We start from the raw sequence: 14,836 nt of genomic DNA on the forward strand, positions 1-14,836 counted from the left end.
GAATTTCTCAGGTTGGAAATGGCCGTCAAGATCATCAAGTCCAACCATAACCTCACCATACTACCCTAACAACCCACCACTAGACCATGTCCCTGCTGCCACAAAAGAATTCAACTCATTGTAGTCTCTCATCTCCTTGGCATTTTCCATCTCTCTGTAGCTTCTGTGGATTCATGTCTGATCTGTTTCCCATATCTCAAGGAGAAATAGCAGCCAGGTAATCAAAAAAGATGTGCGGGCTTGGGGATTTCAAATCAGCTGTCTCAGAAGTGAGTTTAGACCTCAGCCACATGGGTAGTTACCAAAGTCTTACCTGCCACTCCTGGGGCATTTCCTAATATGAACTAGAGTTAAAAGTCAGCAGCAACCTGCTGTATAATCAATACTGTGAGCTGGCACACGGCAGCTTCCATCTGGAGTGACAAGTAGAGGTTTCCCTTCAGGTTAGACACAATCAACATTTATTCACATAGGAAGCAGGTAGATTAAGTGATTGTGTATGCTGCTAAGAGAGCCTCACATGCACAGGTTACTGTTACTCGTTTTCTGGTGCAGAGATTGATGGCAACTTGTTTCCATATGAGCTGCTGTGTCTGATGATCCCATTGCATTTTACCAGGGTTTCCTGACTTCTTCATCTACCGATGTTCTTGTGTCTCAGCTCTCAAGCTGCTGTTTTCTCATGCTCAGTCTCTGTCCTCAGTAAGCTCTATTCCCCCTTGGCCAGCTTGCCTGCCTGGTTTGTGTAAAGCGTCACTATCATCTCTTAGAGAGAGGAGATAGAACTTGATATTAATGAAGAATTATATGATTCTTTCTGAAGCTTCTGAGAACTGAGACATTTCATTACTTCCCTGTGACAAACTGTTGTGAAAACATCAGAATATCTCTATATTTGGACACTGGTGTATGAGGATGTAGAAACAAACAGCACTCAGAGATACCTTTTTTTACGCAGAGGTACCTTTTTTGATACATCTTGCATAGAGTGATTTTAGATTTGAATGCACTATTCATCACATCAGCCCCTCACTGTCATATGAGAGCTGCACTTAGCACAAATTTCTGAGAAACTACTTAAACAAAACTGGAAGAGAATGAAGATCGCATAGCAAGTGCACTCCCAGCCTGGCTCATAAGCTGCTTGTCATCAGAACCCTGCTCCTGACGGAAGAAGGTTGTTTAATCTCTGTTATAAATGTTTATTTAAAAGCTTTTCCTTGCTGCTGCCTTTAATCCATTGTCCTGTCAGGAAAAAGTAATGGATGGTTTGCTGCTAGATTAGCAGATGAATCTAGCCGCCTAGACTCAATTCTGAACACATATTGGCAACTTCTTTTGGAAGTACCTCGCTCTGAGTTAGCTTGTGCTGAAGTTGATCCAGCTATTTGGGAGCCAAATGTAGTGGCAGGTTTGCAAGAAGAAGGGGAAGTGCTGTGTGCTTGGATTTTAGTCTGCCTGTCATTCCCACGTCTGTTTTAAAAATTGCTCTCACTACTGTCTGTCGCACTCTTTTCCTAACAGCTTATCTTCTGGAAATCATCTTTTACATTAAGTCTTTCTACTGGAATTCTATGCTGAATTCACATATTTAATAGCCTTTTACCATTTCCTTTCTAAACTAGGTATTGTGATCCCTGATGCGTGACATCCCTGGTAAGGAGTGTGTTTGGTGCCTTTAATGGCAGTTGCCCTGAGGGCAGTTTGAGAAATAGAAGGAAGTAGAGGGCAAAAGCAGATGGCAGATATCCAGGCAAAGCACAAGAAAGCTTGAATCATATATATCAGTGAGAACTGAATCTGTTCCACTGCCAGAATGGTTGCCAGAGTAGAAGCTCCAGTTGTTCTCCTTCCTAACTTATGGTGAATGCAAGGATATTGCTTTTCCACATTAGTAGCCCTTTCTGCATTGTCACTGTACTGTAAATAAACCAGGCATGGTGCTGCAAAGAACTGGGCCAGCTGTAGCTGAGAACATCTTTTGTTTCATCCCACATGTGCAGCTCTCCCAGTTCTTTCTTTTCTTCTAGACTTAAAAACCATTCTTCCTGCCACATTCCTCGAGGTGTTCAAGGCCAGGTTGCATGGGGGCCCAGGCAACCTGATTTGGTGGGGGGCAACCCTGTCCTATTCTGTGATATAACTGGCATTTCAACAATGTAATCACGAGGTCATGCTGTGCAAGTACTTTTCATGGCCCTCTTCTGCCTTCCTATTTTTTTTTCTAGCTCATTCTGAGATTTTTAATCTGTTTCTTTTAAATATTAGCTTTCCTTTTCCTTTGACTTAGCAAGTCCCTTCATTAACAGTTCTGCAATCCAGCAAATTCACCTGTTAACTCTTAAAGTTCTGTGTTCTTTCCCAACCACCTCTTATGCCCTGTATCTCTTGATTACAGTTAATGATCAGACGTTGCTTTGCTCTTAGCCTATGGCTGTTTCATGCATGACCCCATTTTATTCAGATCCATTTTCCAAATCTCTTTGCGAGGGGTGGAGCCCTTCCATCACTGTGTACACAGCATGGTGCTGCCTCATGTCCCAGAGCAAAATCCACACATTCAGTGACACAGAAAGTAATTGCCTCCCAGAAAAGCCAATACATTGGTACCTGCTGAAGAAAGTGTGATATGTTGTCAGGGTAACAGGCCTGCCACATGTCTGGCCAGGTGTAATTGCAGTGCAGCATACGGAAAAGTCGTTCTTTCTCATCAGCGTAAGGAACTCCTTCTGTTTTGGATGTAGCTGCTATGTGGTTTGTTTGTGTGAGGTGTTTGAGTGATATGTTTGAGGAAAATCATACCGGGTATGAATTATTTAAAAATGAAAGCTGCCTTAAAATGTTGCTGCTTTATGGCTGTCATTCCAGTGGTGGTACTTTCAAGTAGATGGTGACAAAATAGGTGTAAGAAATGATCACGAATCTGACTTACACTTAGGCACATTCAGTGGGTTTATTTAAAACATGTATTCCAAAAGTAGAAGGGGGTGAAAAAAATAGATATGCTCCAATTAACTCTAGGAATAGATAGAAATACTTGCATTGAAATACAAAAAATTGCAGTGCCTGTGTTCAATTAAAAGTTAATTAGAAAGTTGAGTGGTCTGTCCCATTCCAGGATAAAGGCAGTTTGTTTCCAAATCCGTTCTTGCTCCCTATTGGAATGAAAAGAAAATATCAATGTTTATAACAAACTGAAAATGTTAAATGTAAAAACTATAACACATTACTAAAATGTTGATCATCTCAGTGGGTTATGTATGATTAAAGAGTAATTTAAATTATTAACTGGGACACAAGTATATTACAATAATTTAAACTTTAAAATAACATAGATCCAAATAATAGAACCAAAGAAATGCTATCAGGTTCATGGAAATGAAATCAGAAACTGCGGAGGGCTTGCTTTGACAGCTTCCTACAGAAAATTTTGTTGAAAGCAGTGTACTCCTATGTGTTTTGACAATATTTTGTTTTCTACAAGAGAAACTGCTTCATGAAAATTACCTCCTAATGCTAATATGAAACTCTTAGCAGAATGAGGTAGACAGCATTTTCAAGCTAGGCAGTCTAAAGCTGGGCACTGAGATGTGTGTTCAGTGGATTGTGGAGGATGAACAGTTTTGATCTTCTATTTTGGCCCGGTAGCCCAGAACCACATTTCAGATTACATACACGTGGATGCATTTTGGCTCTCATGTCTTGAGCAGTGTTGGGAAGTGTGGTGTTTCACTTTGAAGACTATGTGTTAAATGAGGACATGCACAGTAAGGGGATATGGGAAGATGACAATCCCAGTCAAGAAGTTGGCTGTTTTCATGGAAAATGGTGTTTAACTTCTAGATCTGAGCATTCAGTTGTTACTCATTAAGAATGAAGTATTTCACTTCTGTCAAATATGGGGAACTAGCAGTGGATGTGGTGTACTCTGGTGTCCTGTTCCCATGCTCACTAGCAGTGATGCTGCCAGGCAAAGGAGAACATTGCTCCTGCTGTTCTGGGCAGGTCTCAGCTACCATTCTGTGTTCTAATGGCTGTGTTTCAGGAGCAGATCCCTATGTGCTCATCAAGTGCGAGAACCAAAAAGTGCGCTCCCCTGTACAACACAATACTACCAGTGCGATTTTCAACACACAAGTCATTTTCTACAGGAAGAACATCGACAGTCCCATCATTGTCCAGGTGAGATAAACCACACTGGGTGGGCTGCCAAGGACAGGGCATAGAAAAAACAAGACAAAAGTGCAAGAATTGCCTTCCTTACTGGGCTATGCTTGACACTGTTCAGCTGCTCCACTGATTCTCTAGCCCAGGTCTTTTCCATAGAACAGCAACTGCTGTTAATTAGGGAGCACTCTGTGTAGAGTGGATCTGGCTCTAACAGTCACAGGAAAAGCAGTGCTGAAAAGCAGGAGGTGAGCACAAGCAGGCACAGTGGCATGGACAAGCTGACTGCGCATAGATTTTTACTGCTGATAAGCTCAAACTGCTAATTTTCATTCCTCTTCTAGGCAGGCTTTGACCTAGAAAGCAAAAAGCTGCATTTAGCTCCTTATTTGCATAACATATGTAAATGAGCATGCAAATCCTGAATCTCCCCCATGCTCGCTAGACAATTAGCTAAATTTAGATGTACGCCCCCTCCTCACTGCTCTTCTGTGGGGTTAATGGGAATGACCCTCCTCCAGCACAACCTTTTTGAGTAGAGTGTGAAAGAGAAGCAGTGCTTCACATGGGGTTATTTCTGTCCCTTTGTCTCCAGGTCTGGAACAGCAACATCTTGTGTGACCAGTTCCTTGGACAGATGCTGCTGGCGGCTTCACCCAGTGACCCCAGAGAACAGCAGACTCTGCAACTTAGAGGGAGAGGCAGCCAAGAAGCTGAGGAGGTGCCAGGTCACATCACCGTCAAGGTTTTTTCCAGTGATGACCTCGTGGAGCTATGAATACCAAAGCCCTCCAGAGCCAGACAGAGCTGTCACCTCGCAGCAGGAGGGCTTGTCTGTGCTTTCTGTGTGAATGACTTGTAAGCAAAGGTTTCACATACATAACGCACAATTGCTTTAAAAAGAAAAAGCTCTCTAAAACTCCCCATTATCGTGGGTAACAGGGAGGGAGGCTTCTAACAGGAAAAAAAATATTATGCATATATATGTTCATGATACAGCAAGCAGTAGAAGAGGTGCCAAACTAACTGTCAGCAGATGAGCTCATTAAGACATGAGCTCATAACCATCTTCCCCAGCAGCATCCTTCAGGAGCTCATGACATGTAAGCTGGAAGCTGACATGACTGTTCTCACAGGTCCTAGCACATCACTACATGTTCCCAGCAGGCAGGTTGGAATAGCTACATCTTCACGGCTGCATGCCAGCAGGCTGGCGGGCTGGCAAGGTGGACTCACATGCCTGATGTCCTTGTTCACTGCTGGACTCCCCCTGGGAGGGGGATTTTTTTGATCTTTGATTGAAATTCTTTTCCTTTATGCTGATTCTTTTTTTTTAATTAATTTCACTGTTATTGCTAAAGATCAGATGTTGCTTGGCTAAAACATTGTTATTCAAGGATTTCAGTCATAGGACTTAAGACCAGACATGCCATAGCAGTATTAAAATAGAGGGGCATATCTTGGAGTGACAGCTTTGCCTGCATAAAGGCTCTCTTTGTATTTTCCTGTTTTCCACCCCAAGCTGATGATTCACAAGTTGATATCTTTGGCCAAGAGATGGGCATCTCACAGTTCAGCTGTGGCTTTGCCTGGAGGACAAACTCAGTAGTAGAAACCACCTTGCTAAGGATGTTTTGTTTAATCTACTTGATGCTAAAATGGAATAATGCTCCCTTTGCCTCATTAGATGTGATGAGCAGCACCAGAATGAAATAGGAGAAAATTAGCTTATGACAGGAATGGGTCTGTAAAATAAAGATGCCATGACATAGCAGGCATCAGGTTTTCTCTTTGGAAATTTTGCATTGGTTTATTGCTGATAGAGCTGACATCTTTGAGAAACCTTAACTTGGGTATGATGGAGGACAGATATTGCTCAGATTTTCTTCAAAGCAAGGTTTGGGTACAGACTTCCTTTTAACTTTTGCATATAGCCTGTCAGTAGGGTTCTGTCATAGCAGACATTTCTGAGTTGTCAGGCTGTGCAGTGATTCTGGAAGTGTAAAAGAGGCTCACTGTGTCAGACCACTCAGAAATGGATTTTGTATGGCTGCAAATTTTGGTCTTGAAAGTGAAGCTAAAAGCTTACTGTTCTGGCTTTTGTACAGCCAGGAAACTTGTTCTCTGTATGCCTCATAACCACTTCAGCCATTTTGTGCAATATTTATAACTTATAAAATGGCCCTTGGTAGAGTTAATGTTTTCAAAAAAGGTTTTTAAGTAAGTCTGCTCAGGGCTCCAAAAGGATCAGTGCTGTAGGAGGAAAATGATTTGTCTGACATGTTAAGGCTGGAATATAAAGCTATGAAGGATATTACACTGCCATCAGCTTAGCTGCATGTACCAAGTACCTAAATCCAACTCTTTTTAAATAGCTTGGGCTCAAGCCATTTTGCACGCAGAGCATTTGTCAGATGTGAACTACATGCGGTTGGCAGCCCCACAGGCAAGTATAACTCTTCTCTGTAAACTCATGGCTTTAGTGTTGCTTACTCTCAGATATGATTGTAAAGTGCATTTCTTTTTTTTTTTTTTTAAAAAAAAAAAAAAAAAAGCATGAAGCTTCTCATACAGACCAGAGCTCAGGCAAGGCACACAGGGAACTGCAACTCAGTCTGGGTTGTCCTTCCTCTGAATTAAGACCTGTTCACGTTACTTTTCCTCACACACTATTTTATTCCACAGTAGTTCTGCCTCCTAGCAGCCCATCAGGCACACCTTGCCTGCACAGGCAGAGCACCAGGACCACGGAGCTGTTGAGGATCATAGGCAGCAAGGGTGAGCACACCTGGGGAGAGCAGAGTTGGTTTTGTTGTATAATCCCCTTTTCAGACAGATGATTTTCCAGAGCTGTTCCTTGTGAGATGGGTGCAGTAAGGAGGGATAGGCTGGACTGGCTGATTGATTGGGGTCAGTGCTTAGCCTGAAGAAGGTTCCTGTCAGACAGCACCCAGCGCAGCCAGGCTGCTTCCCCTGCTGTGAACTGACACAGCCTGCAGCCGACCGGAGGCTTATGCCTCCCTGCTGCAGTGTTTGCCTGAGAAGGCTCGCCTGAGCTAGTGAGGGCACAGAGCTTGCGGGGGGTCACTTGGCTGTTAGCAGCAGGCCCCAGAGCCCACCGCTGCCCGCAGCATCTGTGTGAGGGTCATCCCCAGCGTCTGTGGGGGGTAGAGGGAGCAAGAGTTCTCTGACCGCACACAACGGAGAGCTGCTCCCAGAACTGCCTTTTGAGAGAGACGTGGGAATCGAATGTTACCGGAACCGGGCGGTGTTTTTCAGCATTCAGTGATACCTTATGGGAAAATGTTCTGTTCTGTTTTGTGGTAACTACATGTATTTGTGTGCCACCTTCGGGGAGAGATCGTTCCCCCACAAATCCCCAAATTAAAACAGAGGGAAACAGTCTGAAAAATGTTTTATTTCAAGTGTCAACCTTTATTTCTCAATATGAAGTGACCTAAATAAAAGGCTAACAAAATATAAAAACCTTGAATAATTTCTGAAATGAAACATTTTGTTTCAGATAAACGAAAACCCGCTTCAGCGTGACCCCAGCCGCCCCTCTGTCAGCTTGGGGGCGGGGGGAAGAGAAAAACGTGCAGTTCTCCGCGCGCCTCTGTTCCCTCACAGCTGCTCCGCGCGCCGACACCGCCCGCGCTCAGGTGCAGCTGCGCGTTGAGCGCGCGCCGCCGCAGGGGGGCGCCCGAGCCGCGCGCGGACCGCCTCCGGCCCTCGTGAGGGGCTCCCGCGCGCCGCCATTCCGCGCCGTCCCCCGCAGGCGGCGCTGCGGCCGCCATCTTACCTGGCGGCCTGGCACGTGTTGCCGTGTAACAGAGCTTGGTGTAACTTCGCGGCGTACTTTCTGGATACAACTGAGGTAAGAACACACAGGCAGAGCTCCTGGTCACATATATGTATGTGTACATATACATTTATAAATGTTTAATGTATGTAGACGTATGGGTAGAGAGTTATGTAGTAATTCTGTTACTACGTGGTCTTAGACGTAGGTCTGTGTATATATTGAAGTCCATTAATGTAGACAGTAGTGTTATGAAGTTATATAAGGAGCTGTTTACCTGTGTGTGCATGTATATTTTTAAAAGCTTAAAAATATATATGCACACCCATACGCAAAGATATTTAAAAAAAATTGGACGGCTAGTGCATGTGTTAGTGATGGAACACTCACTATCTCCTCCCATATTTTTATTACATACTACATAGATTTATTATATGGATGTATATTCTTATCTACATTAAAGCCACTGTTTGTGTATGTATACACCATACATACATAAAATACAATGGAACTCTGTATAGCTGACCGGAGGGAATTACAGGTCTGTATTTGTGTGTCTATGCATATGTATGTACCCGTAGATACATACATTTATATAAACTGTGTCCTATATCACGTACATAGAGCGCGTTACATATTCACAGAAGGGAGTTTATGTATATATAAAAATAGGAAGTGTATAATAATGCATAGATGGCTAGAGAAAGAGGGAGAACTATGTAAGGGTGCATGTGCTTATGAGTGTTTATACATTTCATGTATACCTATGTATGTAAAAATGCATATACTCCATGACTGGAGTGCTGCGATGGATGGCTACAAGCTCTTCAGAAAGGATAGGCAAGGAAGGAGGGGTGGTGGTGTGGCTCTCTATGTTAGAGAGTGTTTTGATGTTATCGAGCTTGCAACTGGGGAAGATTACATTGAATCTCTATGGGTTAGGATCAACGGAAAGGCTGACAAGGCAGACATCCTGGTGGGGGTCTGTTATAGACCGCCTAACCAGGATGAAGAGACAGATGAGGCGTTCTATAAACAGCTGGCTGAAGTTGCGTGATCGCCAGCCCTTGTCCTCATGGGGGACTTCAACTTCGCTGATATATGCTGGGAATACAACACGGCACAGAAGAAGCAGTCTAGGAGGTTTCTAGAGTGTATGGATGATAACTTCCTTCTGCAGCTGGTCAGAGAACCTACCAGGGGAGGTGCCCTGCTAGACCTGCTGTTCACAAACAGGGAAGGTCTGGTGGGAGATGTGGAAGTTGGGGGCTGCCTTGGACAGAGCGACCATGAAATGGTAGAGTTCTCAATTCTTGGTGGAACCAGGAGAGGGGACAGCAAAACTGCCACCTTGGACTTTCGGAGGGCAGACTTTGAATTGTTCAAGAGACTGGTAGGGAGGGTCCCTTGGGATTCTGTCTTGGAGGGTAAAGGGGTCCATGAAGGCTGGTTGCTCCTCAAGAAGGAAGTCCTGAGCACGCAGGAACAGGCTGTCCCCCTGAGCTGCAAGATGAGCCGGCAGGGAAGGAGACTGGCGTGGATGAACACGGAGCTTTTCCTGAGGCTCCAGGAGAAAAAGAGAATCTACCTCCTGTGGAAGAAGGGACGGGCAACTTGGAGAGAGTACAAAGAGGTTGTTAGGATGTGCAGGGAGAAAATTAGAAAGGCAAAGGCCCAGCTCAAACTAAGCTTGGCTGCTGGGATAAAAGGGAACAAGAAACTCTTCTACAAATATATTAACAGTAAGAGGAGGACCAAGGAGAATCTCCATTCTTTACTGGACGCAGCTGGGAATGTGGCCACTGAGGACAATGAAAAGGCTGAGGTTCTCAATGCCTTCTTTACCTCTGTCTTTAAAAGCCAGACCAGTTGTCCTCAGAGCACTCTACTCTCTGACCTGGAATCTTGGATGGGGAGTGGAATAAACCCCCCATGATTCAGGAGGAAACGGTCAGAGACCTACTACTCCACCTGGACTGCCACAAGTCCATGGGGCCGGATGAGATCCACCCGAGAGTACTGAGGGAGCTGGCAGAGGAGATAGCCAAGCCACTTTCCATCATCTATTGGCGTTCCTGGTCAACTGGAGAGGTCCCAGAAGACTTGCCAATATGACTCCCATCTACAAGAAGGGTTGTAAGGAGGATCCAGGGAACTACAGGCCTGTCAGCCTGACCTCGGTGCCAGGGAAGGTTATGGAGCAGATTGTCCTGAGGGAGAACACACGGCATTTGCAGGACAACCAGGGGATCAGGCCCAGCCAGCATGGGTTTGTGAAGGGCAGGTCCTGCTTGACCAACCTGATCTCCTTCTATGATTGAGTGACCCGTCTGGTGGATGAGGGAGAGGCTGTTGATGTGGTCTACCTAGACTTCAGCAAAGCTTTTGACACTGTCTCCCACAGTATTCTCCTGGAGAAGCTGACAGCCCGTGGCTTGGACAGGTACACTCCTTGCTGGGTAAGGAGCTGGCTGGAGGGCCGGGCCCAGAGAGTGGTCGTGAATGGAGTTAAATCCAGCTGGCGACCGGTCACGAGTGGTGTTCCACAGGGGTCGGTGCTGGGGCCTGTCCTCTTCAATATCTTTATTGATGACCTGGATGAGGGCATTGAGAGCACCCTCAGTAAGTTTGCAGACGAAACCAAGCTGGCAGGAAGTGTCGATCTGCCTGGGGGTAGAGAGGCCCTACAGAGAGATCTGTATGTATGTAGGTGTGTGTAGTTGTGTATGTACGTATGTATACATAGCTGTACACATGCATACAATATAGTTATCTATTCAAGAGGCTTTAAATGCATGTATATATCTGTGCATATTTATATATATACGTACCCTTAAGTTGCACCAAGGGAGGTTCAGGTATTAGGAAAAGCAGCTTCTCTGAGAGTGGTGCTGCACTGGCACAGGCTGCCCTGCAAGGTGCTGGGGTCACCGGCCCTGGAGGTGATCAAGAACAGGGTCAACGTGGCACCGAGGGATGTGGTCAGTGGGCACGTGGGGATGGGCTGGTGGTTGGACTTGGTGATCTGAGAGGTCTTTTCCAACCTTAACGATTCTTTGATTGTGTATGAGAAAGAGGACACCATTCTGTATATGTGTGTGCGTTGTGTGTGATATAAGCAGAGAGGTGCTCTGTGTGTGTATACATGTACATATATACGCACATATATAAAGTATATATGGTATATAGTTTATAGTACATATCATGTACTATAAATATGAATAAATAATGTGATTAATGTTTATAGAAGGGACTCTGTATATACACATTGTATAAGATAAATACTGTATTACATATAGTTGGCTAGAGAGGGAGCATTTTCCAGGGTGAGTGCATACATAAACACATATATACACATGTATCTGTGTATGTATGTATATGTGACGGGAATTACCTAAGAGAGTATGTTTGCGCACGTAAAATCCACGCACTACTGTTTTTTCTGTATATTTTAAGAGAGACACAAACGGAAAGAGTTACCTAGTTATGTAAGGGCTGTGTGTGTGTACATACACATACATATGCATACTATGTATGATTTATTTCAATAAGGAGTGATACAGTTCTAAGTGATGATAGAAGGGCGTGTGTCTCTCATTATATATGTATGTGACAATACACAGAGACTGTGTGTGTGTGCAGTTCTGTGTATCTGTGCTGGGCCATGCACACACAGACACTCCCACCTCTTCTCAGTCTGTCTTGATGTATATATATTGGATACTATATATGGTACTTTTATGCATATAACTCTATAACATATGCTAGCTACCTATAAATATATTGTGTATATATAGAAATACACACTTTATACACGTTTGTGCATGTATACACATACATATATTATATATCTCTTTTTAGCAATCTCTCTACGTGCATTTAGTTCTGTCTAGTTATATACACAAAACATAGTGTTCTGTAGTTGTGTGTGTATATACATAAACATACATAGTGATGGAAAGAGTATTACATAGCTACATAACGGTCTCTGTACATGTTTGTACATTATATAGAAAATACACTGTATAAAATACAAAGCATTTATAAAACTAGTATAGCATATATATTTTATATATATACACACACATATGAGGGCTGCTCCAAAGGTAATGCCTCCTATTTTATTATGTTGGCCTGCGATGTCAGAGGCAGATGTTGGTGGTACAGCAGCAGAGGCTGAACCTTCCCACCATTATCCTGTTACATGTTGTTGCCGTGTGACAGATGGCAGCAGAGGGGCAGTCTGACAGCATGGCGTCTGACAGGGAAGTGTGGATGAAGCAAAGGAGTGGGATTGAATTCCTCTGTGTGGAAAAAAAAAAAATGGCACCCACTGCCATTCATTGATGCTTGCTGAATGTTTCTGGAGACCAAGCAGTGGGAGTGAGCACAGTGAGGGGTGGGTGGTGCGTTTCAGCAGTGGTGACAGTGACAGAGGGGAACCTCTGCTGGTGCAAACTTTCTGATGAGCACAGCATGCAGGCTTTTGTTCATGGCCAGTGAAAATGCATAGCTAATGGTGGTGACTGTGTTCAAAGAGTGTTTTGTAGCTGAGAATTTGCTCTATCAAATACTGTTATTTTGCTCTTTGTATCTGTTGTAGTTTCCATGGAAATAAATAGGAGGCATTACTTTTGGCATGACCTATGTAGTTGCATATAGTAATATATGTATGTATTAAAACACAAGTTTGTATATGTGGATATATATCTCTATATGTGTAATTATAGACTATACTAATACATACAGATGGATAGCAAGACCATATATATATTGCCCTGTCCTTGGAGGCATTCAAGGCCAGGCTGGATGTAGCTCTGGGCAGCCCGCTCTAGTGGGTGGCAAACCTGCACTCAGCAGGGGCTTGAAACTCGATGATCTTTGAGGTCCTTTTCAACCCAGGCCATTCTATGATTCTGTGATTTTATATATGGCATACATGTATTTTATGATTCTGCATTTTTGACTGTATATACATGCAAGATATGTACATAAATGTATGTTATATACTGTATCTTATTTAGAGCCAGTTAGGGAAGAGACTGTTATATGTGTCCTTCTACATCAGTATATATATGCTACACTATATGTAGAGAGCTCGAGCACTTCATGTTTATACATATATATGTAAACGACTAGAGTCATAAAGTTACATAAGGTGAACTCTCACTTAGTGCAACTATATAATATATATTTAATATATGCGTATATTATCATAAACTCACAGAATGCCTTGGGTTAGATGGGACCTTCAAGCCCACCCAGTCCCAACCCCTGCTATGGGCTGGTTGCCCCCCACCAGACCAGGCTGCCCAGGGCCCCATCCAGCCTGGACTTGGACACCTCCAGGGATGGCAGAGAGCCACAGAGAGAATTAGATAAGGGTATAACTGGCTCTGTGAGGTCCTTCTATAACCATATAAATTATATGTTAGGTGTATTTATATAGCTATACCTACACAGTGCTCCTCCTGTGTTTACATCATTCTCTTACCAGCTACTCATTGTACACCTGCTTACACAATATACACCATTATATAGCTGTGTAACAGTCTCTTGCCATCTGTGGCTATACTACATATTAAATGTATTTGTGTATATGTGTAAATGTTTTATATGTATTTATAAAATATAAGTATACTACATACTATAGTATATACATAGCTAACAGTAGAGAATTTGTTTGTTGTGCTCTCTGTACATGTTTACTACAGTGAGCTAGTGAGCAGTGGCATTACATAGCTAGCTAAGGGGCTTGCCTTTTTATATCTATTGTGTAGAGAGGCTGTATGCGCACATCTATTAGAATACATACAAATTGCTAGAGGGCGTGCACCCTTCCTTGTAAGGGTTTTTCAGGGAGGTATACTTACACGTGTATATACACAAAGAGATATAAGGATAGCTGGGATGATATATGTGTTAGAGAAGTTATATCGCATCTCTTCTGTGCACTCATATGCACACACTAGTTTGCATGCTCACAGGCCTGTCTACGTATGTATTTTATTTGTGCATTTCATGTGAACAAACCATATTCTTGCTAGCCGTGCTCCGTGCACCATTGGGCTTCCATGGCCTGACAGGTGAGCTGCAGGCACCCAGCAAGTGCTGCTGCTGCAGTGCTTTCCCCACATCTGCTTAGGTCACTCACAGCAGCATCGGAGAAGCCAGGTGAGGTGCAGCATGGGAGCAGGAGGTGCTGGAGCTGAAGGTTGCGGAACTGTGGCACTGCGAGGCGGGCAGACAGCAGTGGGCTGCAGCAGGCATTGGAGGGCCTGGAGGTATGTGCAGTCTCAGCAAAGCTGGAGCACACCTTCGCAGGCCTGGTGGCAACAGGATCAGTGTCTTGGTGTGAGATGAACACAAATTGGTGAGACTGGGGCTTAGCAAGGAGGCCAGGCTGAGGTCTGGGGCAGTGGGCCAAATACATTCACCCACAGCGCGTGGCTGGAGCTTCTCTCTTCTATCTTCCTCTACTGTTAGCAATGAACTGCCCTGAGATGGAGCATTTACTAGATGCAACACAGCCAGGCACAGTACAGCAGGTACAGGAGTGGTGTTCAAGTTGCCCATATACCTTTAATTTTGGCGTTGCTTAACTTTTGAGCACTGGGCCAGGTGATCTTATCACAGCTTTCTGTGAGCAGCTGTACAAAAGCTCATTAAACAGTTTGAAAGACTAATGAGGTTCTGGTAGGGGTAGACAGTCACCACTGCCATCTCTGTAACTCACGCCATTCATCAGGAGGGAATTTATTTTTTTTAAATAAGTATGGAGCAACAGACACACAACACATGGAAAAGTTGCAGCACTCCAGTGCATTTATCCAAACAGGGGCAGTAAAGAGTCTGTCTGTCTGCTGG

General features: G+C 43.9%; 1 protein-coding gene across 5 annotated transcripts in view; it reads left to right on the forward strand.

Annotated features, from left to right (window-relative positions):
- CAPN6 (calpain 6) overlaps nt 1–7,660 on the forward strand; it is a 56,596-nt gene extending 48,936 nt beyond the window's left edge. For all 5 annotated transcript variants that reach the window (XM_021406409.1, XM_021406414.1, XM_021406410.1 and 2 more), the window contains exons 13-14: nt 4,046–4,182; nt 4,763–7,660. In XM_021406409.1, coding sequence (XP_021262084.1) covers nt 4,046–4,182; nt 4,763–4,945 — 320 coding nt within the window. In that variant the 3' untranslated portion in view covers nt 4,946–7,660. The remainder of the gene's footprint in view (nt 1–4,045; nt 4,183–4,762) is intronic.

The sequence above is a fragment of the Numida meleagris genome, chromosome 8, assembly GCF_002078875.1.
Source record: "Numida meleagris isolate 19003 breed g44 Domestic line chromosome 8, NumMel1.0, whole genome shotgun sequence".
NCBI classification, from domain to species: domain Eukaryota; kingdom Metazoa; phylum Chordata; class Aves; order Galliformes; family Numididae; genus Numida; species Numida meleagris.